Consider the following 22,134-nt stretch of genomic DNA (forward strand, 5'->3'; position numbering starts at 1 on the left):
AAGTTCATGGAAATTAGGATAAACTTATTTGTTACAAAAAAGATCCATGCGTAGGTTTTCTTTTCATTTAAATATTTATTTATTTGAAAGTCAGAGAGATAGGAAGAGACAGAGAGAAATTCCTTGTGCTGGTTCGCTCCCGTGGCTGCAGCGAGGTCCCAGGCACTCAGCTCACCTTGTGCTGCTTCCCCAGGTGCATAAGCTGGGTGAGAAGCAGAGCCCCCAGGGCTGAGACAGTGGCTTAATGGACTGTGCCACAGTGCCACCCCTCCGCTGCACGACATTTCTCAGGAACTTTTTGAAGACACCTCCCCTCCCTACACACACACACACACTCATACTCAGTGTGTGTGTGTGTGTGTGTGTGTACCCTATGTAATGACTCATCTAATTAATCTTCCCCTTGCATGCGCTGGGATCCCATATGGGCTCTGGTTAGTGTCCTCACTGCTCCACATCCCGTCCAGCTCCTTGCTTGTGGCCTGGGAAAACAGTAGAGGATGACCCAAAGCTTTAGGACTCTGTACCCTTGTGAGAGACTGGGAAGAAGCTCCTGGCTCTTGGCTCCGGATCAACCATTTGGGGAGTGAACCAGTAGATGGAAGATCTTTGCTTCTGTCTCTCCCTCTCTCTGTAAATCTGCCTTTCCAATGAAAGTAAATAAATCTTTTTAAAATAAAATGTTTTGTTGCCAAAATAAGTTTACAGTTGCATTTTCCACAAACTGAAGTCTCCTTGCAGTTATTCATCTCATCCTTGCTCTGGTCCTGTGAGGCAGGGCCTGTGGTTAGTCCCACTTCCTAGGACAGGTGGCAATGTGGGAACGCTGCATAGGCTGTGCAGCCCTCTTGGCTGGTGACTTGGAGGGTCTGAAGCTGGAGCTGTGCAGCCTGTGGCCCCTGGCTTGGTGAACCTCACTTCCAGGCTGTGTCCCTGTGGGAGGACTCGCAGCAGCACCGAAAACCAAATCCCTCTTTCTAATGTGCATCACACAGAACTGCTTGCTTGAAAACTGTTCTCTTCCAGAGTAGGAGTATATCTGTAGAAGTCTTCATTTCCCCCCTTATTTTAAATTACCTCTGTGATAGTTGCCCTTTTGAAGGATCTGATGAGAATGTGTTTCCAGATACCCTAACTTGGACTTCGGTTGGAAAAAATCTATCGACAGCAAGTCTTTCATCTCAATGTCTAACTCATCTTCAGCTGAAAATGATCATTACTGTAAGCACAGCACACTTGTAGTCCCTGAAAATGCTGCACATCCAGGTGCTAACAGAACCTCCTCTCTAGAAAACCATGACCAAACGTCTGTGAACTGCAGGACGCTGCGCAGCGAGCCGCTGGGGAAGTGCCCAGGGGACGTTCCGACAGATCCGACAGCAGTTAATGGTCTTTCTTACAATAAAAATCTTGCCAATGGCAGTTATGATTTAGCTAACAGAGACTTTTGCCAAGGAAATCAGCTGAATTACTACAAGCAGGAAATACCTGTACAACCAACTACCTCATATCCCATTCAGAATTTATACAATTACGAGAACCAGCCCAAGCCCAGCGATGAATGTACCCTACTGAGTCATAAATACCTTGACGGGAATGCTAACCAATCTACCTCGGACGGAAGTCCCGCAACGGCTGCCATGCCTGGTACGATGGATGCTGGCAGAGCACGCTGGGACAGCACGGCTTGTGAGCAGAGCACTTCTGTCGGGTACTCCTCAAAGACTCTCGGCCCCAATCCCGGCCTTATCCTTCAGGCTCTGACTCTGTCCAATGCCAGTGATGGGTTTAACCTGGAGCGGCTTGAAATGCTTGGCGACTCCTTCCTGAAGCATGCCATCACCACCTATCTCTTTTGCACTTACCCCGATGCTCATGAGGGCCGCCTTTCCTACATGAGAAGCAAAAAGGTGAGACGGGGCTCTTGCTTTGAGCGGTTATTTGGTCAGTGTGCTGGGACACAGCTTCTGGTTGGTGGGGAGCCAGTTCTGCAGGGAATGCTGCTGGGTGGCCTCCTGGGCAGTCATCTGCCTGCAAGGGACATGTTGTAATTTTTCAATCTTTTAAAACAGTGTAAGAGGTATAAAGACACAGACAGCTTGCACTTGCTTGGCTCACTCCTAGTCGGAACCAAAGCTAGGAGCTATGAACTCAATGCAGGTTTCCCCTTTGGGCAGTGGGAGCCCAATTCCTGAGCTGTCAGCACCTGTGCTCAGGATCTGCCTTGGCAGGAAGCTGGAGCTGGGAGTTGGGCCCAGGGACTCACTAGTGGGATATGAGTGTCCCAAATATGAGGGCACACGCCTGTGTTATCCCTGTTTTGTGAGCTGGGACGTCTTCTCCATAGAAGTGGGGTGGTAGCAGGAAGCTGTGTCCATGGCCAAGCATGAGGCTGCAGTCAGAAATAATGACCCCGTTAGGTAAGAGAGAGCACCGCGCTTTACGAAGCCTCATCCATCTGCACAGAACCGTGGACTGTGGACTTCCTGCAGACAGTCCTTCCCCCTTCAGCCTGGTGTTCAGGCCCTGTCTGCAGGCTCACCCCACACGGCCCACAGCCATGTTCGAGCCAGCGTACCAGGCCGGGCTGCTCCTTTTCGCAGTGCAGCCTCCACCCTCTGCAGCTGCGTATGGAGTTTGGTCTCTTGTCTGAGTGCCCTGTTTCTTTGTTTGCCTGCCTGGTAACCATTTATTAACCCACAAGAACTCACAGGCGGGCCCATGTCACACAAGCCCATGTGGCTGGAGACCGGATTCTATCCACAGGGTAGGTTTCTCTTCGCTGAAGTCCCCACAGCATTTTCCCCTTTTGTTGGCCTTGGAGGAAAGCTGTAAGTCTGTAGTGCCCCGGTGGCCTCAGGGGTAGCTGGGGAGCTGCTTTTCCCACCCCAGGCCTGTTCCCTCAGGGCTCCCCAGGAGCAGCCTCGCTGGCACAGGTGCTGAGGGAAAGGGGTCCTGCAGCCTTCAGTGGGCAGAAAGCGAAAAATGAACCTGGAGGCTGTAGACTCCTGTTTCCTAGTAAAGCCTAGACAAATGAAATGTGAGTAAACTAGGGAGAAGATAGAGCTGTTTGGAGAAACAAATAGGCCAGAGTGTAAAAACAATAAATAGAGCTGTTTGGTGTGTGTGAATAAACAAAGTCCTTACTTACCTTTGGCTGTGTTTTAAAATGGCCAAACAAAAATATCTTCAAATGCCATCTAAAGCAGAGGAGTGGGTGGAAGCGTGTTTGTGGCTTGAGTGTTTGGGGCAGCACTGGGGTTGGTGGTGTGTTCCCCTCCCCTGCCACCTCCCCCTCCCTACCCCCCACACCACACACTCCTTGGCTGTCCGAGAGCAGTGGCTACTCTGGTTATCTGACACACTCAACATTTTGTATTTCATGTTATGTTGTTTTCAAAGCCTTGACACTGTCTGAACTGCTTCTCTGGTAGCATTAGGAAGGGATCTCTGTGGATGAATACTCTGCATTTTGTGTTCAGAAATCCCCAGCTGCATTAAAGGGTGTAGAACACCTGGGAATTCAGCTTTCGTCTTCTGGGCTCGGCCCTGAGAGCGGGGGCCGGCGGCGGTGCTCTGAGGAGCGGCTCACTAAGGCTGTGTGGACGTGCCTCCGTGGGCAGTGGGGACGAGTTCACAGGGCGCGTGGACGTGCCTCCGTGGGCAGTGGGGACGAGTTCACAGGGCGCGTGGACGTGCCTCTGTGGGCAGTGGGGACAAGTTGACAGCGGTCTTTTCTGCCAAAGGTCAGCAACTGCAATCTGTATCGCCTCGGCAAGAAGAAGGGGCTGCCCAGCCGCATGGTGGTGTCCATCTTTGATCCCCCGGTGAACTGGCTTCCTCCCGGTTATGTAGTAAATCAAGACAAAAGTAACACAGATAAATGGGACAAAGAGGAGATGGTAAGTTGTTGATCACCAGAGAGATGTGTTTTTGGTGAGCCAGAGAATTTCGTTCTGTGCTTTGTTTCCTTGCCCTGGTGTTATTTTAAGAGCTAATATTTGGTATATTGACATAGTTCCGTTAAATAGACTACCTTGTTATTGGATTCAGAAGTAGCATTTTAATTCTGATGAAGGATGATTTCTATTTTTAATTCTTTTCCAAAAGCAGAAGAATATGTGAAGTTTCACTTAAAAAAAAAAATCGAAAGCCCCTTTGTCCCTCTGTGTTTCAGGATTGTATGGTCCAGGGCTGCATAATACAGCATTCTGCATCACAGGGCTCCAAATCCCAGGGTCACACAGCACAGTGTTTATTGCATATTCCAGTGTAGACCCTTGTATGTGTCAGAGAAATGACTCTTTTGTGACTGAAGACCTCCAGGCTGTCAGTGGAATCACTCATTTTAATAAAGTCTTACTCTTGCCTCTTGGGGTTTGCTTGGACTGTTTCTCGTCTAGTGAACTTAAAATCACCATGCTGAAAACTCAACATTTTCTGGAAATAATACAAGAATTGCCCAATGTTAGCAATTGCTTGCTTTCTTTTGTCTTGTCCCAAGGCCACCAGAGGGCAGCTTGGAGGGCTTCAGGGCGAAGGTGGCAGGCAGTCCATGGTGCATGTCTGAGGTTCACGGCCACCTTTCAGGACAGTTCAGTTCTGGGAGATTTATCCTGCGTCGGTGGTGGCTCATTGTCACCTCATTGCTGGAGGCCCCATGATGACATTGTCTGCGCGGAAGATTCCAGTCTTCTGTCGCACAGTTCTCACTGCCCTCTGACCTGCTTCTCTTGGTAGTCCTCGCTGCAGCTTTCGACAGATTTCACCTGCTTAGTGATGAGGTGTTTTGTTTGCTTGTTTGTTTGTTTTTTGAAACTCATGTAGTGTTTGCTTTATTACAAAAGAGAGCCTTTTCAGGACAAGCCTTAAGAGAATAATGCAAGTTAGGTAAGACAAATTGCATTGGTTATTATTGAGAAGTATGTAGAGCCTTAGAGGGAAGTGTGGAGTCTGAGCTTTGGAAAAAGTAAGAGTCATTTTTCTTTGTAAAAAAGTTTTATTATCTACTTGGCTCATATGTGTATCAAAGTGTGTATCATGTCATTTTGATACACATATTTTTCAAGAGAACAACCCAGAGTGTGCATTTTCTTTAACCTCTCCTATAGCTTGACACTTTGGTTCTTGGAATGCATTGAAAATGCTGCTTCTGTCTCCGCTGACTGCTTTGTTTGTTGAGGCAGGCCCCTGTCTTACACCTCTCCTCTGCTGTTTCTCACACATTGGTCCAGCCCCACAAGCTTTTGGCATGCCTGGGGGCAGAGGGCAGCTTTGGAGAGCGGCTTCTCCGCTGGGCTGGAAGTGCCGTTGGCAGCGCCGCCAGCCGTGAGCCCCGAGGCCGGCGCTCCTGGCGCTGGTGTCCAGCAGACCTCACCGAAGCAGTGAACTTCTGCGGTTAGTTGTTCCAGCTGCTTTTTAATTGCAATTTAGCTTTTTTTTTTTTTTTTTTGGTCTTAGGGACCAGATAGTAATCAGAAACATTTCTTTTTACCTGGGAGAAGTCTAGTTTTTAACAGAAATGGTCCCTGGGACATGCCGTTGTAATTTATTTTTGTGTTCTTCCTTATTCTGGAAAAGTTTTTTTTTTTTAGCTTAAAAGAACAAAAGATAGGCAGTTATGGATATATGACTTGCTCCACTGCTGATCTTTCTTTTCAAATACAGTGTTTGCATTTCTTTAGATCTGAGCATTTAAAAAATGCTCAACGGATTGAAAACTTTTTTGTCAAAGTACTCTGGAAAGTTGTCACACTCAAAATCAAAGCAGGCTCTCTGGCCTTTTCCCACAGAGTTTGTTCTGGTGGGATTTTTGCTGTTGTGATTGCATAATAGAAATTTGGCATCTTTCAAGCATTGCAAAAAAGTTACATCATTCCTAGATTCAGCCCATTATTAACATTGTCATTCACAAATAAACTTTGGCCAAAGAATTTGGAATTAACAAAGATCTTTTGACAGCGTGTGCATTGTTGTGTTTCATGTTAGCCCGCATTTTCTGATTTTTTTTGGTCGGTTTGTGCTCTCATCTCTTACTCTGCTGTGGCTCCGAGTTGAAGGGAAAGGCATCCTTTCTCATAAAGTTAGGCTCAATGACCACTTTCAGTTTTTAAGCAAAGCAGTTTAGCTTTACATTGTAACAAATGAACTTTGAAAAAAAAAATGAACTTTGAGCTGGAAAATGGGGTGAAAAACTTAAGAATCCTGTTGTACGTTTTTAGCGTCATGAAGCTTTTAAAATAAAGCAAATGTTATCTGTTTTTCTGTTGTGCTCTTACGTGCACACACGTAGTGCCTTTTCTGCCTCTGCGTCTGTTTGGGAGGCTCTTGCCGAGAGGCGGGACCCCCACCCCCTGGAAGTTCTGGCGGCAGCCAGGCAACGCGAGCTCGCCCTGTGCGCCTGCCAGGCTGCGCTTCCTCGGGCAAGTTTGATGCCGGGACGTGGAGTTTTCACTTTACTTCCCTGTTCAGAACCCTTCACTTTAAAGCTTCATCCTGGATAAAGGTCACTTTATAACTTAGAAAATGAGCGTTCAAAGAACTTGTTTTACTTTGTTTATATGATTAAATAACTTATTTTATGTTAATTGAAAACAAATGGCCATGATTTTAAAGTTGCCTTTTAGTATTTGTGGTTGTCATTTGAAATTATCCATAACCCTTGCTTTTATTGAGTTTCAAACCCTTTTAAAAACAGCAGCTTGTCTCCCCTGCTTCCCATTCCCCTCATTTCAGACAAAAGACTGCATGTTGGCTAATGGCAAACTGGACGACGACTGTGAGGAAGAGGAGGAGGAGGAGGACCTGGTGTGGAGGGCTCCGAAGGAGGAAGCTGAATATGATGACGATTTCTTGGAGTATGATCAGGAGCACATCAAGTTTATAGATAACATGTTAATGGGATCAGGAGCTTTTGTAAAGAAAATTTCTCTTTCTCCTTTCTCCGCCCCGGACTCTGCGTGCGAGTGGAAAATGCCCAGGAAGCCCCCGTCTGGCAGCGTGCCGTGTAACTCCGAGTTCCAGGACTTTGACTACAGCTCTTGGGATGCGATGTGCTATCTGGATCCTAGCAAAGCTGTCGAAGAGGATGACTTTGTGGTGGGCTTCTGGAATCCCTCAGAAGAAAACTGCGGTGTCGACACGGGGAAGCAGTCCATCTCCTACGACCTGCACACGGAGCAGTGCATTGCCGACAAGAGCATCGCGGACTGTGTGGAAGCCCTGCTGGGCTGCTATTTAACCAGCTGCGGCGAGCGGGCTGCTCAGCTGTTCCTGTGTTCTCTGGGGCTGAAGGTGCTCCCGGTCATGAAGAGGGCTGACCGGGAAAAGGCCACGTGCCCGGCCCGGGAGAGCTTCCACAGCCAACCCAAGCGGCCTCCCGGGAGCTGCGCTGTGGCCTCAGGAGCCAGCTCCCGGGGCTCCTCGGTGCTGAGAGACCTGGAGTACGGCTGTCTGAAGATCCCACCGAGATGCATGTTTGACCATCCAGATGCAGATAAAACACTCAGTCACCTTATATCGGGTTTTGAGAATTTCGAAAAGAAAATCAACTACAGATTCAAGAACAAGGCGTACCTTCTCCAGGCGTTCACACACGCCTCCTACCACTACAACACCATCACTGGTAAGGAGCCCCAGCAGTGCCCTCTTCTAAAAGGAGAGTGCAGTGTCTGGCCCCGTTAAGAAAACTATGCATGCGTAGTCACCTTGCGTGGTGGGGGAGGACAGAGGAACGAGCCCTCTGTTTCGCTCATCTTCCTGCTGGGATAGTTGCAGTGTGGTTAGCTTACCTGCTCTGATACCCGCCCTTTGGGATCCTGCCTAACTTGGGAAACTTGCGCCCTGGTACGTTGGTGGACCCGACCATCCTGCTCCATGTGTGCACTGTGCACGCAGGGCTGCTTTTGATGTGGCCTTGCTCAGGTGTTGGGGCTCCTATTGGTCTCCCCAGACCAAGGGCCCTGGTCTGCCTCCTGTAACTGTGGCACCAGCTTGTTTCATCACCCGCTGTCTGGCCCTGCTGTCACTGTCCACTCTGCCCTAGGCTGCGCTTGCCTCTCTGATTTTATAGTCTCTTGGTCTGTAAGAGCGAAAGGGAGGATGGGCTGAGAGCCAGAAGCTCATGTTTCTATTTTGTTTTTCAACTACAACTGTCAGTGCTTAGATCTGGAATATGATGTAGTTTGTATAATAAGATGACCTGCAAAGTGCAGAGCCAGAAGGTGAAATCCTGTCTGATTTCTGACGGGACTAGATCTCGCGTTTCCTCATGGGGAGGAAACGGTGTGCATTGCTGGGTCTCACCTACCTGCCTCTTTACCCCTTGGGTCATCTGGGCTGCGTCCTTGCCCCATGGTCGCTCTGATCGCTCTTAGGAAGTGGAGGGTTAGGGAGCCTTGCTCCCACCCTGTGTTTTGACTGCCTGCCGTCTGGGCTCACTCTCACACCTCTTCTCTCTCCAGCTCTTGGTTTGTGCCAAATATTGCACGTGTATGAGAAAAGGGGCTTGTTTATGGACCCTTGTGTGTGATGCACACCTCACAGGGCAACGTGGAGTGTTAATTGTCCACACACTGCAGAGTGGAGGGAGGCGCCATGCAGAGTGTGCGTGTGGCTGGCAGCCGGTTCAGTGCAGTGGTAACACATGGGCGATGCCCCTGCTGGCCCCATGCAGCGCTGTGGTGGGGGGCTCTGTGAGTGGGGACAGCTGGGAAAGGGTTTGTGCTTTTTATTTTTCATACTAGCAAGCATTAGTCTTTTGACCATGTGAAAAAATTTTAACCCTAGTTCTGAATTGCCATTTTCTCTTCTTAAGTCAGAAACTCATTAAGTGGGTTCAGGGAGGAGCCTTTCCCTTGGAAGCTGTGGCTGTTGATGGCCCGTGACTGCCCTCTTGTCCTCTCTCAGATTGTTACCAGCGCTTGGAGTTCCTGGGCGACGCGATTCTGGACTACCTCATTACCAAGCACCTTTACGAAGACCCTCGGCAGCACTCGCCCGGGGTCCTCACCGACCTGCGCTCTGCCCTGGTCAACAACACCATCTTTGCGTCGCTGGCCGTGAAGTATGACTACCACAAGTACTTCAAAGCTGTGTCCCCCGAGCTCTTCCACGTCATTGATGACTTTGTGCAGTTTCAGCTGGAGAAGAATGAGATGCAGGGGATGGATTCGGAGGTGAGTGCTCCGAATGTTCAAGGTAAAAAGAAAATGTGGCTCCCAGGGAATCGGTCATACAGGGCTCGGTCGTGCAGGGCTGCTGCTGCTGTTCTGCACTGTGTGTTTTCTGGGGAGCTGTGTGCTCTGTGCATTCTCCAGGGAGCTGTGTGCACTGTGCGTTCTCGGGGGAGCTGTGTGTGCTGCATGTTCTCCAGGGAGCTGTGTGCACTGTGCGTTCTCCGGGGAGCTGTGTGCACTGTGCGTTCTCCGGGGAGCTGTGTGCACTGTGCGTTCTCGGGGGAGCTGTGTGCACTGTGCGTTCTCCGGGGAGCTGTGTGCACTGTGCGTTCTCGGGGGAGCTGTGTGTGCTGCGTGTTCTCCAAGGAGCTATGTGCATTGTGTGTTCTCTGGGGAGCTGTGTGTGCTGTGCGTTCTCTGGGGAGCTGTGTGTGTTGTGTGTTCTCGGGGGAGCTGTGCATTCTCAGGGAACTGTGTATGCTGTGTGTTCACCAGAGAGCTGTGTGCATTGTATATTCTCCAGGGAGTGTGCGCTTTGCATTCTCCTGGGAGCTGTGCACACTCTGTGTTCTTGGGGAGTGTTTTAAGCCAGAGCTTGTGCTCCTTCAGGGGCTGAGATGGAGTCGAGGACCCAGTTACTGCAGTATTTCTCCGTGCCCAAGGAGTGTGCACTGTTGGCTGCCCTACCCTCTAGATTTAATGCTAGTAAAAGCTCCGTGTGGCTTAGTCTGTCTTTTTTTCTCTTTTAAGTGGATCAGAAATATTTGCTGATATCTCAGGTTAGCATCACAAATGTACACTCTGCTTCTACTTGAAATGGGGAAATCTCACTTAAAAACTAAACTTCTGAATGTTTTAACCGTTGGAATTTGGGAGGCCTCTACTCTGAGTTCAGCCAGAGGTCCTCTGTTGGTGGAGCTGATTCGGATGTGTCTGGGAGCTGGCTGCAGACGTGCAGGAGAGGGTATTGCTTGGATCGCTGACGGCCATCCGCATGCCTGGGCACCCAGGGGAGCCTGGCCACCTCTGCTTCCGATGCCGCTGAGTTCCTTATTTTTGGTGGGTTTTTTTTGTAGGGAATTAAGGAATTTGTTCTTCATACTGTTAGTCATTTTAATTGTTCTTTCTTTATCTCCTACCTTCCTTAAAAACAAACAAAAATCCTGCCCTGAATCGTTGTTGGGGAGTTGTGAATTTCTTGGGCTTTCTGTGAAGAAGAGTAGTGTAGGTTGCTGCAATGCAGCGCCAAGGCCTGGCAGCAGCTCAGTAGGGAGGGGGAGATGGGGACACCCCTCCTGCACCTGGGCACAGCAGGGCCCTTGCAGTCTTGGTTGTAATCTCATTCTGTAGAAGGGCCTGGGCTTGAAATCTGAGAACTTAGTCTGGGTGACACCGGTTCTCTTTGACGCCGGGGAGGCGTCCTGACTGTATTAGCTTTCATTCATTCTTTTCTTTCCTTATGTTTATACAAACACGCCTAGAAATCACAGGGCCTGATTGGAGGTGCCTGGGTGTGGGTTTTCTAACTTGCTTTTTGTTCTTCAGAAAGTCTGTGCCTCCTTGGGCCTCAGTTTTCTTGGCTGTGAAGCAGAGAATTAACTTGATAAATTCTGAACTTCCTTTCTGCCTCCAAGCCATAGAAACCTGAGCAGGGAGTATCTGGTTTTTAGTAGTTGGCATCCTACTTGTTACATGGACTGCGGCTGAGCAGTACTTAGGAATTAGCACTTTCTTCCTCATTGGTTCTTCACAGATAGTTTGTATTTCTGAAAACTGCAAATGCAAATAAAGAGTGTAAGTTGTGTGGCTGCGCTACCTCAGGAGTAACCAGTGTCGGCGTCTGAGGATGTTTTGCTGTGACATAGACACGGCTGTGCAAATGTAAAAAACAATGATTATTGTGAGCTCTAGCTTGTTCTTTGACTTAATGTATTGTGGATGGTTTCCTATGTACTAATTGGTGTTTTGATTTTCATTAGCTGCAAGGTGGTTAATACACGGCTACTTTATTTAAATAGTCTTTTGAGTAAATGCTTTTTTGGCTAGAACTTTTAATAAACATGGTATGATGAATGTGCTTACATATCCAGTTCCTTTCCTAAGATGCATTCCTGGAAGCGGAATTGCTTCATCAAAGCTTTAGGAACTTTGATTAACTTTAGTGCCCACGTGTCCCGCTCTTATTGTAGTGACCACGTTCTAAGTGTTTGAATGAACAGGGAACCTGAAGGGAAATACCTTCCAGTTCCACTTGCCTGACCAAATTTCTGCAGCCCAAAGCGCTGTGCGCCCCGTCCCCAGCGGCGCTCTGTGGCGCTCCGTGCAGCCCTCGCCACACTACTGGGGCAGCTCTGTTCATATGCGTGCTGTCGAATTAGGAGTGGGGTTGCAGTTTTTACACACACTCACTGACTGTGTCTAACTCTATGTTGAAATGGGTTTTGTTTTACTTTGTAAGTAACCTTTGGGGATTTTCTTTTTTCTTTTTTTTTTGAGAAGAGAGTATTTGAGGGGAGCCATTACACAGTGGGCATGCCGTAGGTGGTTGGCGTGGTTGCCTCTGTGCAGTGAGAGCCAGAACCCAAGGAAACAAGCACACTTGTGGGAGCCACCTGGAGGATGGCTTTTCCTTACAGGTCACTTTTCTCTGTAATAGCTCAGGAGATCTGAAGAGGATGAAGAGAAAGAAGAGGATATTGAAGTCCCAAAGGCCATGGGGGACATATTCGAGTCGCTGGCTGGAGCCATTTACATGGACAGTGGGATGTCCCTGGAGACGGTGTGGCAGGTGTACCACCCCATGATGCGGCCTCTCATAGGTACGCTGTCTCTGCCCCGGGGGCACGGCGCAGGTGGAGAGTGGCTTCAAGGACATAACTCACCTTATTCTTTTGATTACAGAGAAGTTTTCTGCAAATGTGCCCCGTTCACCCGTGCGAGAATTGCTTGAAATGGAACCAGAAACTGCCAAATTTAGGTAAGAAACAAAGGAGGAGAGAGAAATGTGTATGGAAAAAAAATTACTTGGAAACAAGGAGAAAGTTCTCAAAGGTGCCAGAAGCCAGTGGTTCTGAAAGTTGTGAGTTTTGGAGCTTGTGGCTCTCCAGCTCCGGTCTGCAGTCCAAGGGACTGCTCCTGTTTTGTTGGTTTTCGTTAAGGGGTGCTGCCTGCTGGCCCTGTGCAGGGTGTCCCTCTGCTTTGTGTGGTGGCAGCCTGCCCTCAGCCACCTGCTGAGTGACACCAACAACAAACACTGCTCCCTCCTCACTTGAGCTGTTTGCCTTTCTTCCCAGCCCGGCTGAGAGGACTTACGATGGCAAGGTCAGAGTCACCGTGGAAGTGGTTGGCAAAGGGAAGTTTAAAGGTGTTGGCCGCAGTTACAGGATCGCCAAGTCTGCCGCCGCCAGAAGGGCCCTGCGAAGCCTCAAAGCTAACCAACCTCAGGTTCCCAACAGTTGAAGCCTGTTGTCGACGTTCAAAACAAAACGGAAAACCACCGAGGGGGGCAGTATTTAAATATGATGGGGTCAGGTTGACATATCGAGTGGAATGAGCTGAAGGCAGAATTTACAGTGTGTTGGATAATAAGATAGATAACAGAATAAAACATTTAACACATGTACAAAAATCTTTGGAACTAATTGTAGTTTTAGTTTTTTTGCGCAAACACAATCTTCTTTCCTCACTTCTGCTTTGTTTAAATCACGAGAGTGCTTTAATGATGACATTTAGCAAGTTGTTAAAATACTGACTGCTTTGTTTGTTCCTTGAGTTTAGTTTCTGTTGACTGTTTAGTGTTAGAAGGCCCTAGGGCTGAGCGGTGTGCAGTCGCTGAGCAGCCCTCAGGCTGTGCCAGCCCGCTGGGACCAGCTGGGCCCGTGGGGCGTGGGCGAGGGGTCCTGTGGTGGTGCTTGCTGTGCACGGGGGCGTGCAGGTGTTGGCTGTCCTTTCCCTGTCCTCGGAGGAGGGTGCACTCCCTTCCTGCTGCCCTGGCTGGTGAGGGTGTGGCTGGCGTGCTGCTGAGTCAGAGCTTGGTCTCCTGATGCCCGGTAGTCCTGCATGAAGACAGAGGTTCTTGCCTTAAAAGTAAAACCCTTCATGGATATTCTCTGATTTCTGATCTTTCTGGAGCAAACTTTTATTTTACATTCCCTTTGTTTTGTTACACAGGAGATGTTGAATCCGTGTGACTCTATTTATTCCTGAATTAGTTGTAACTTAGTACAGGTTTACCCCAGAATTTCTGTCAAGTGTCCTGAGATATTTGAAAAACCGGAATATGAAGTCTGGATTTTCTTTGACCATCGTGGTAAAAGTGATCTTTGGCGAAAGACCCAGTTTTACTGAAGGGTCTCCTGTGAAGTAGTTCCATGGACGGAAATGTTTATAGCAATTAGCTTCCCCTCGTGGGCTGTTGCTCTAACAAAACAGACCTTAAGCCTCTCACACCTGAGCATGCTGCAGATTCCGTGGTGCGCTGGGTGCTGGGTTAAGGCCGGGGGCTGGCACCTCGCCGCCCTGCCTGCTGCGCGCCACACGCCCTTCACCTCCGGGCTGGGCCCACAGTGCGCTCCGCCGCCACGGGGTTGACACATCTGTGACTTAGATTGTTAACTGAGGTCAGCTAGCTCATTGTTTGCAACTTTGGAAAAGGAAAGAGCCCAATGTTTTTAGGCATCTGCCGAATTTTCTTTAGCTAGACCTGTAGGCGCTCCTCACTGAAATACCTCAATTCTTTGCTTTTGCATGCGTCTCTCCCCCTGTTTGGTGCTACGTTTATGTATTATGCTTGAAATTTTAATTTTTTTTTGCACTGTAACTATAATACCTCTTAATTTACCTTTTTGAAAGCTGTGGGTCAGTCTTGCGCTCCCACCCACCTCGCAACAGAGGTTTGCTGCAGTTTGCCCGCTAGCGATGCTACCTTCCAGTGTGAGAAGCGGAGCATAGGGGTCTCACACACGTTCCCTGTCATGTGGGTCCGAAGGTGACGCTCTGTGTAACTGTGTTCCAGCTGAGAAACCCTGGGGGCTTGTGCCAGGAAGCCTCGGGAAGGGGGTGGTGCGGGACAGTTCCCTGCTGAGAGCCAGCCGAAGCTCCTCCTAGATTCTCTGTTCTTTCTGCTCTCGCGGTGTGAGGTAGGGCAGGAGCTTTTCAGCAAGTTAATTTAGACGGCTCCTTTCCAGAACGATTCTGTAATCGTAGGGTATGTATTTAGCGACTTAAAGCCAAGGGATACTTGAACTCTAGTCAGTCGGAAGGCAGGATGTGAGCTGCGCACGGCGCTTCAGTGTAACTGTGCCACTCATGTCTTGGTGATTTCTAAACTACCTGACCCCAGCATAGCAGGGCTTTCTTGTCTCCTGGCCCTAGCCTGTAGTGGTTCACAGTGAAAGCCCCAAGAGGAGAAAAATGCCTCAATATATTTTGTAATTTTAGGAAGAATATTTTTTTGTTAATACTAAAAAGTTCAGCTGTGGGTATGATTCGGTCGTACATTCTCAGGGGTTCAGATTTCCTGCTACCATTCAAACTCTTATCGCCAGCAAACTTTATTTCGTTTTCTTGTTGGAGAGAAATAGCCGATGTTAATTTGAAACCGACGATTGGAAGTATTCTCTGGTCCCCGGGTTAGACGTGAAACGTTTGTGGTCGCTCCCTCGAGGCCGACTGCGGGTGCTCCCGAACGCCGCACTCGGCCTGTGGAAGCGCTCTGTGTGCCCAGCCTTACAGCCAGCCCTGCGTGCCCCAGAGTGCGAGCAGCGCGAGTGGGGCGGGGAGGCAGCAGTGTGGCGGGCTGGGGAGTAGTCACTCTGTGTCCCAGCCTTACAGCCAGCCCTGTGTGCCCCTGCAAGTACAAGCAGTGCGAATGGGGCCAGTGCGAATGCAGCCAGCAGTGTGGCGGGCTGGGGAGTGCGGGCTTGTGGGGCGATGCATTGTCTGTGGACGGATCGGGCGGCTTCCCCCGGCTGCATTCATGTCGCACACGGAAGCATTGCACTTGGCACCAGGCTTTACCTCATTTCAAGGAAAACGTGCTTAACCGAGAGGAAACAATATAGTTTGGCCTTGCTGCTGTTTGATTTCCCGAATCTGAAAAAGATAATTGTGATGCCTGCAGTGTGTCTTGTACTTGCACAACTTAAATAGGTCATTCTTGTCTGTGGGATTTTTACTGTTTGTGAAAGTGTAACAATGATTTGTTAACTCCTAATTGTGTATTTTTTTAATCTTTGTTGCATTTCTTTTCCCTTTTGTGTTACGTGAAGTGATTGCATTTAGGACGACCTCTAATACTCCTGTCATGATCTTTGAAAATACTGATACTTTTACTTCCTTACTGGTAGCTCGCCCCAAGACAGCAGGAGGCTTGGCCCTGTGAGCTCCGTGGGCTCTGTTCACGAACAGAGTCTGCTGGTCCAGCCGCTGGCCATGACTGATGGCCCCAGAGGACAGCGGAGTCCCAGCAGCCCAGCTGGTCTGAAACCTGGCACCTGGCTCTGTCGTGGGATCGGCTGCGCTCACCGGCTCGAAGCAGCAGCCTCAAAGCCTGCTGCCTACGTCGAGCTGCGAATGGGAGACTGTCCTCCAGCGGCGCGCGTGCTCTGTGGAGAGGAGGCCAGGCCGTGTGTTTGAGCTCCGTGGTTATTTTGATGACATTTAAATAGGTATATTTTTCCAGCCTCTGATTACTTTCCAGGAATTTAATTGTTTCCAAATGAAGTTCTTTATTTTATATTGTAATGAAAAGTTTTAAAGATATGTTTAAGACCAAGGCTGTTACAATGGTTGTAACGGTTGTTTGGAGACACCAGTAGCAGCATCTAGTGGGTATGTGTTGAGACCATTGTGTTTTCTACGAGCAGGGCAAGGGATCTTTCAAAACTAACCTGTAAATATGTTTTAATCATTACTTGTTTTGTTCAGTCCATTTGTGTGTAGACCCCAGCCCCACAAGCCACTGCAGTGTTGTAGATGCTCTGAATTCCCTGCAGCAGCAGCTGGTGTAGGTGACAGAAAGAAAATTTCTAGCTCTTCTGCTGTGAATAGAGTGAAGGAAGACGACTAAAATCAAATAATACTAACATATCATGTGGCAGTGCCCGGCTGTCATGGCGGGCCACAGTGCCGTGTGGGCAGCGCGCTCCTTGCAGGCTGTGACACAGACATGGCAGGCGGCCCCTTGGGGTCAGGAAGGCAGGCCACGACACTGACACGGCAGGCGGCACCTTGGGGTCAGGAGTCCCTCCAGTTGTTCTTTTGGTAATAATTGTAGCCGAGTAAATTTCTCCAATAAAGTTATGGTCTGTTCTCCCCGTGTCTTCTTGTTTTCCTTTCAGATGGGTGCTAGCACTCAACCAAGGGTGCAGCCAGTGTTCCACAAGGGACCTTATTTTCCGAGACACTGTGCCAAATGCTGCATTGTGTCCACCTGCAGAATTATAAGCTACCAGCTATTGCTTTCAGGACTGAACAAGCACTAGTGTGTTTTCCTGAACTCTCACTGTGATTGATGTGTTATTTGTTGCACATAGCAACATTTCTCTAAGTGATTTCGGTGGTTCTGAAATCCAGCGGAGTGAAGGCTTAGCTTGCAGGTTTGTGGACCTTGATTCCAGTGTGGTTGGTTAAGGAAGGGGTCTGTGATCCCAAGCCTTCTGCCCAGAGCTCAGCTGAGCGCAGCATGAGTCGCTGGCCTACAGGGAGTGGGCGGTAAGAAAGGGATTTTAGAGCAAGAAGAAATTTTGGTTTTCTTTTGAAAGTTTAAATTGATCCCTTCCTGCTTCTGCCTGCTGTAAGCCAAGGGAGAGAAAATATAGGGATTTAAACCTCGAGGAATTTGGGTGCGTGCTGGTATGCTGGCGAATGTTGGCATGGCCACCCCAAGCACACAGAGTAGCTGTGGCTGAGGCCCAGGGCCAGAGCTGTTTCCTGCAGTGTTGCCCTGCTGAAGCGAGTAGCAGCCCCAGGTTCTGTGGAATGGGTGTGGTTAAGGTGGCCCTGCACATCGGGAAGTGTGTGGACAGAGTTCAACTGGGGTGATCTGTGGGCACAGACCCGCAAGCCAGTGAGGTGGGTGGTAGGGGTAACGGTGAGTGCGAGCCTGGCCCGCCCCGTAGTGAGCTGTCATAGACACCTCTAGGCACAGGTGTCTGCAGGGCAGGAGGAGAGCAGCCATTAGCTACATGAAACTCGAGTGTTTTAGCCATTGTGAAGTTCTCAGGGCTCAGTTGGTGACACCAAGTGCATGGAGCAGTGTTGGACAGCCGTTGGCACCATCCAGCTCCAGGACTTACATTCTAAACAAAATTATTTGCCACCACCTCCTGCCCCCAGTAATTCCGCTGCCCCCTCCCTCCAGATCCCTCTGGACCGGCTGTCCAGGTGACATGAACGTCTTGGGAAGGAGCTCCTGAAAGTGAGTCGCACAGTCCTATTTTTCTATCCAGTGTGGCATCTTCAGGGCCCGTTGATGTCGCAGTTGACTGTTTAAGGCCAGCTCGGAGTCCAGAGGATGTATCCACCACATCTTGTCTGTCCATTCCTCTCCCCCGCACGTGTGCCTTGCGTCCTCCTCGCACAGCAGTAGTGCTGACTGAAGCATGGGCACACTCATGCCTGCCATCATCACTGCTTTCCTGTCTCCAGGTGCCCAGAGTGGAGGTGACTGCTGGCTGTCGTGGTGGGCCACTTGTGGCTTCCCATGGTCGTAAGTGGACTTCTGGTTTCTTCCCTCCCTTCCTGCTGCCATGGTTGATAGTCGCCGACCTGAGGTGTATGCAGAGGCTTCTTGCTGGGGGCTTGAGTTTGTTTCCATAGGGAGGGTGGGTGTTGGGTGTCTTCTCCTGTGCCTGTCGGCCATGTGTTTGTCTTAGAATTGTCTGTCCCCATCCTTTACCCAGTTTGGAATTGGGTATCTGATGTCTGTTGCTGTTGAGTCTTACACATTTTTTATGTATTTAATTTTCTGCCTATTAATCCCTTAACAGATGGAGGATTTACGAAGTTTCACTCCCATCTGGGGGGTGGTCTTTCTTATTCTTTTGATAGTCTTTCGTGTTAGTGAAGCCAGTTAATTGGTTATTTTTTTTACTTGCTGGCCTGTCCTGTTTTGTTCTGAGAGTTCTGCAGTCTAGCTCTTCCTTGGGTGTCTGAGCCACCTGGGGTTGGCTTTTGGAGCCGACATAAAGGAAAGGCCACCTGGAGCTTTCACTGTGAGCAAGTGGTTTCCCCAGTGCCGTGGACTGTACCTTAGCTCGTCACATGGCCACCTGATCGTCAGCACCAGAACAGTCCCTGTGCCCACCCAGCTGCCTGAGCTGAAGGCTTACCCAAGGTCACCCCTGCTTCCTGTCTGGCCAGTCGACGTAACCCGGGCCCATTTCCACTGCCACCCCTGTGATGAAGACCATGTGGTGTGTTTGCTAGCAAGGACAGCCATTGCTGTTTCTGAGAGCTTGTGCTTCTGCTGGCACTGCCAGGAGTGGTGGGCGCTGAGCACCCCTTGCTGGCCGTCTCTCAGGCCATGAACATTTGTTACCTGCGTGTAGTTTTCTGTGAACTTTGTGAACACCTCCATGTATACATGAGTTTAGATTTCCAGGAGCGGTTGGAAGTGATCTGGTTTTGCATTTACCTTCTGTTCTGTATGTGGCAGTAGGAGGCCCCCCAGGTAGTAAAACAGGTCATTGTATTGCTCCAAGTCACTGCTGCTAGAGATGGGGGCCGTGTCCACGCAGACTTCCATGTGCATGAGGGAGGATCTGCCTGTCCCAGGCGCTCATGTGCCGCAGAAGTGCAGGAAGCCAGCTTTTCTGGAACTTACTTGACAGCAAAACCTAAACTGTAATGTCTGTGCCATGTAATACCTGTCGCAGGCCCTGCTGGGCTGTCGTGCAGTCTGCATGCAGGATGTGCACCGAGTTCCAAACACACGGGCCTCAAGAACCACAGCTGAGGCCTTGAGGACCCATCATGGTGAGCTATCTGGTAGGTAAGGTGTGCTCAGTGCACAGGGCGGAGCACCTGTCACACCGTTGGACGGTACACTGCGGGGATCCAGGCTGAGAACCCAAGTCCCGCCTCCCGCATTCTATCCCAGAGCGACTCAAGGCAAGCCTCACATCCTCACCTTCATGATGAGGAGCCAGTGTCATTGGGGTGTCAAGTGGGGGTCACCTAGAACATGAGGTACGGGACTGGAGACAGCTAAGTCCCATGGCCAGCACATGTGGTTACTGCAGTCCTCTTATTTTTGTTTTTGTTTTCAGGATTTTTATTTGAGAAGGCAGAGTTAGAGTTAGGAGAAACCAAGAGATCTTCCATCTACTGGTTCACCCCGCAAATGGGTGCAACGACCCAAGTTGGGCATGTCTGGAGCCGGGAGCTTCTTCCAGGTCTGCCACACTGGAACAAGGGCCCAAGCACCTGAGCCGTGTTTCCAAGGCCATTAGCAGGGGGCTGCATCAGAAGTGGACTTGAACTGGTGCCCATATGGGATGCCAGCACTGCAGGCAGAGGGTTAGCTGGCTGTACCATGCTGCCCTCAAGAACTCTTACAGTTGGGCAAGGTAAGGCCTGGAATAGCTTGAGAAAACACAGGGCAAGGCCTCAAATTCATGTCTGCCTCAGATGGAAGCTTCTGGAAGCACCCTGCAAACACTGTCTCATGTGTTTGGGAATAAAGGAGGAGTTAGAACATCTGTTCAGAATCATGGCGATAGATGAGTAACACTGGTGTTCCGTGTCTTGTGGAGAACCAGGCTCTAGCCCACCCAGGCAGCAGTGGCAGCATGGGGGTCTGTTTTCTGCATCACCTTGGCTACTTAAGTTCCTGCTTTCCACAAAGGAAAAGATCCTGCAAAATCTTTCCCATTTGGAGGAGATTCAGAGTTGGAACACTGGCTCTGTGACCCAACTCACCGGCGTGAAGACAAGGCACAAGCAGTAGCTGTTAGCACATGCACACAGTGAGACACATGCAGATGCAGGGCCCGTGTAAACATGTGGGTGCATGTAGACATACAAAGACACAGATGCAGAGGCATGCACAGGCGGGGCATTCACATGCAGGCACATGCTAGCAAAGGTTGCATGAAGACAGCTCAGATACACACGCAGAAGTCACGCCCAGCACTGGCATGAGGAAGGAGCTGTCCGGGCTTGGTGTCCTCTTTGCACTGCTCCGTAGCTGGGAGTGGTCAGTGTGTGAATCTGAGAAACTAGTTAGTAAGTTACCAGATAATGAGACAGTGCTGCTTGTAGCTTGAAATCCGTTTTTCTGACATGTTTAAGAATTGTTGAATTTAAGAGAGAGAAATCTCCCATCCACTGAATTACTCCCACAAAGCCCTCAACAGCAAGGACTGAGCAGGGAACTCGCTCCTATGTGAGTGGCAGTGATGCAGCTAACCAAGCCAGGCCCTGCTGCCTCCCAAGGTACACACTGGCCAGGAGCTGCAATGTGGAAGAGACAGGAACCCGGGACACAGGTGCTCCCGGGTTGGATTCCAGGCCACCGAGTACCTGTCTTGGTGCATTGAGGTGTTGAATTGCCCACCCACATGGAATGTTCCCTGTTTCACCTAAGGGCTCTGGACATTGCCTCTGTGTGCAACCCCGCACCTCACCCCTGTGTCCCTGTGCTGAATCCACTGCCACGTGGAGATGTGTCATCCCGGGTTCTTAGTGGACACGACAGGGCCACACAGGGCAGTCGTGGGTTGAACAAAATCGCAGAGCATTCCTTGAAGGACTTGCAGGACCTTGGTTCCAGGGGTGCACTTGCAGCTGCCAGGGCAGGCATGCCTACACGGCAGGTCTCGGGTTGGCATCCTGAGCGTAGGCTTCTGGACATGCCCTGGCACCTGGTGAAGCATGGCTGTGGTGGGGCCCAGGGAGCCCTCCCAACCATGGTTGCCAAGCCAGCGGGCTCACTACCACACAGGAAGGTGACTGTCCCCACAGCTGGTAGAAGACAAGGGCATGCTGATGTTTCTGACTCTGGGGTCGCTCAGGCGCCTAGTTTAGGGAGGTCCTGGCAGAAATGTGACTCCCAGCTGGCAGTCATGGAGTAGGGCCCTCAGTCAAGTGCATGTTTCCTACCCAAACTGGGACCACTCTAGCCAGCGGAAGTGTTCCATGGAATGTGATTGGAGGAGCTCACCTCCCTCAGAGAGGCTGCGCCTCACCCCTCCCAGAGTGGCAGCCTCTGTCCCTCTCTGCAGCCCTGCAACCTTAAGGGAGGCTTTGCTCATCCTGCACCCCATGCTTCCACACCCACCCCCAGGACACATCACTGCCAGGCTGGCTGCCGCCCTGGGCCTGAGCCAGCCCTTTGGTCCCTACTGCAGGGCCTCCTCCCAGCACAAACTCCCCTCTAATCCCCCCATCTTTGCATGCCTGTGAGCCACTGAGCTCAAGGTCAGGCTTGTCCTCTGACACATCCCGTGTGCTGCCTGTGTGCAGGCAGTGTGGGCCTGGCACCGTGTCCCTCACATGGATCTGCGGCACCAAGGACTCCTGGGAACAGCAGCACAGTGTGAGCAGTGATGTGCGCATGCCAGGGGCACCCAGTGCATGCAAGTCCCTGTAAATGTCAGGGCTGGTGTGTGGCTCAGCAGGTGAGGTGCTGCTTGGGGCACCCACACCCCAGCTGAGGGTGGGATTCAGGTGCTTCCCGCTGGCTTCCCGCTAATGCACACGGTGGGAGCTACCCGAGACCCTGCTGCTGAAATAAGAGACCCAGATTGGAGTCCCAGCTGCTGGCGGGCATTTAGAGAGGGGTGCGAACCAGCAGATGGAAGAGCTCTTGCTCTCTGACTCTGCCTTGGAAATGCAATAAGTCAATAAACATTTTGAAAATAAGCTGTATCCCCCCAGCCCTCATGGGCATGAGAGTGCTGCCCTGTTGGGGGAAGGGTGAGTGCCTGCAGGGTCTGACGACAGGGAACAGGGA

The 22,134-nt window shown here is 50.2% G+C and overlaps 1 protein-coding gene across 1 annotated transcript in view; it reads left to right on the forward strand.

Annotated features, from left to right (window-relative positions):
* The window catches only part of DICER1 (dicer 1, ribonuclease III), a 56,629-nt gene extending 43,961 nt beyond the window's left edge, over positions 1-12,668 (forward strand). Inside the window, exons 21-27 of the mRNA XM_058655554.1 lie at positions 1,127-1,910; positions 3,747-3,902; positions 6,736-7,624; positions 8,908-9,176; positions 11,833-11,995; positions 12,078-12,153; positions 12,470-12,668. Of these exons, the coding sequence (XP_058511537.1) occupies positions 1,127-1,910; positions 3,747-3,902; positions 6,736-7,624; positions 8,908-9,176; positions 11,833-11,995; positions 12,078-12,153; positions 12,470-12,635 (2,503 nt within the window). The 3' untranslated portion in view covers positions 12,636-12,668. The remainder of the gene's footprint in view (positions 1-1,126; positions 1,911-3,746; positions 3,903-6,735; positions 7,625-8,907; positions 9,177-11,832; positions 11,996-12,077; positions 12,154-12,469) is intronic.
* Positions 12,669-22,134: the final 9,466 nt, after the last annotated feature.

This window comes from Ochotona princeps, chromosome 26 (assembly GCF_030435755.1).
Source record: "Ochotona princeps isolate mOchPri1 chromosome 26, mOchPri1.hap1, whole genome shotgun sequence".
NCBI lineage: Eukaryota > Metazoa > Chordata > Mammalia > Lagomorpha > Ochotonidae > Ochotona > Ochotona princeps.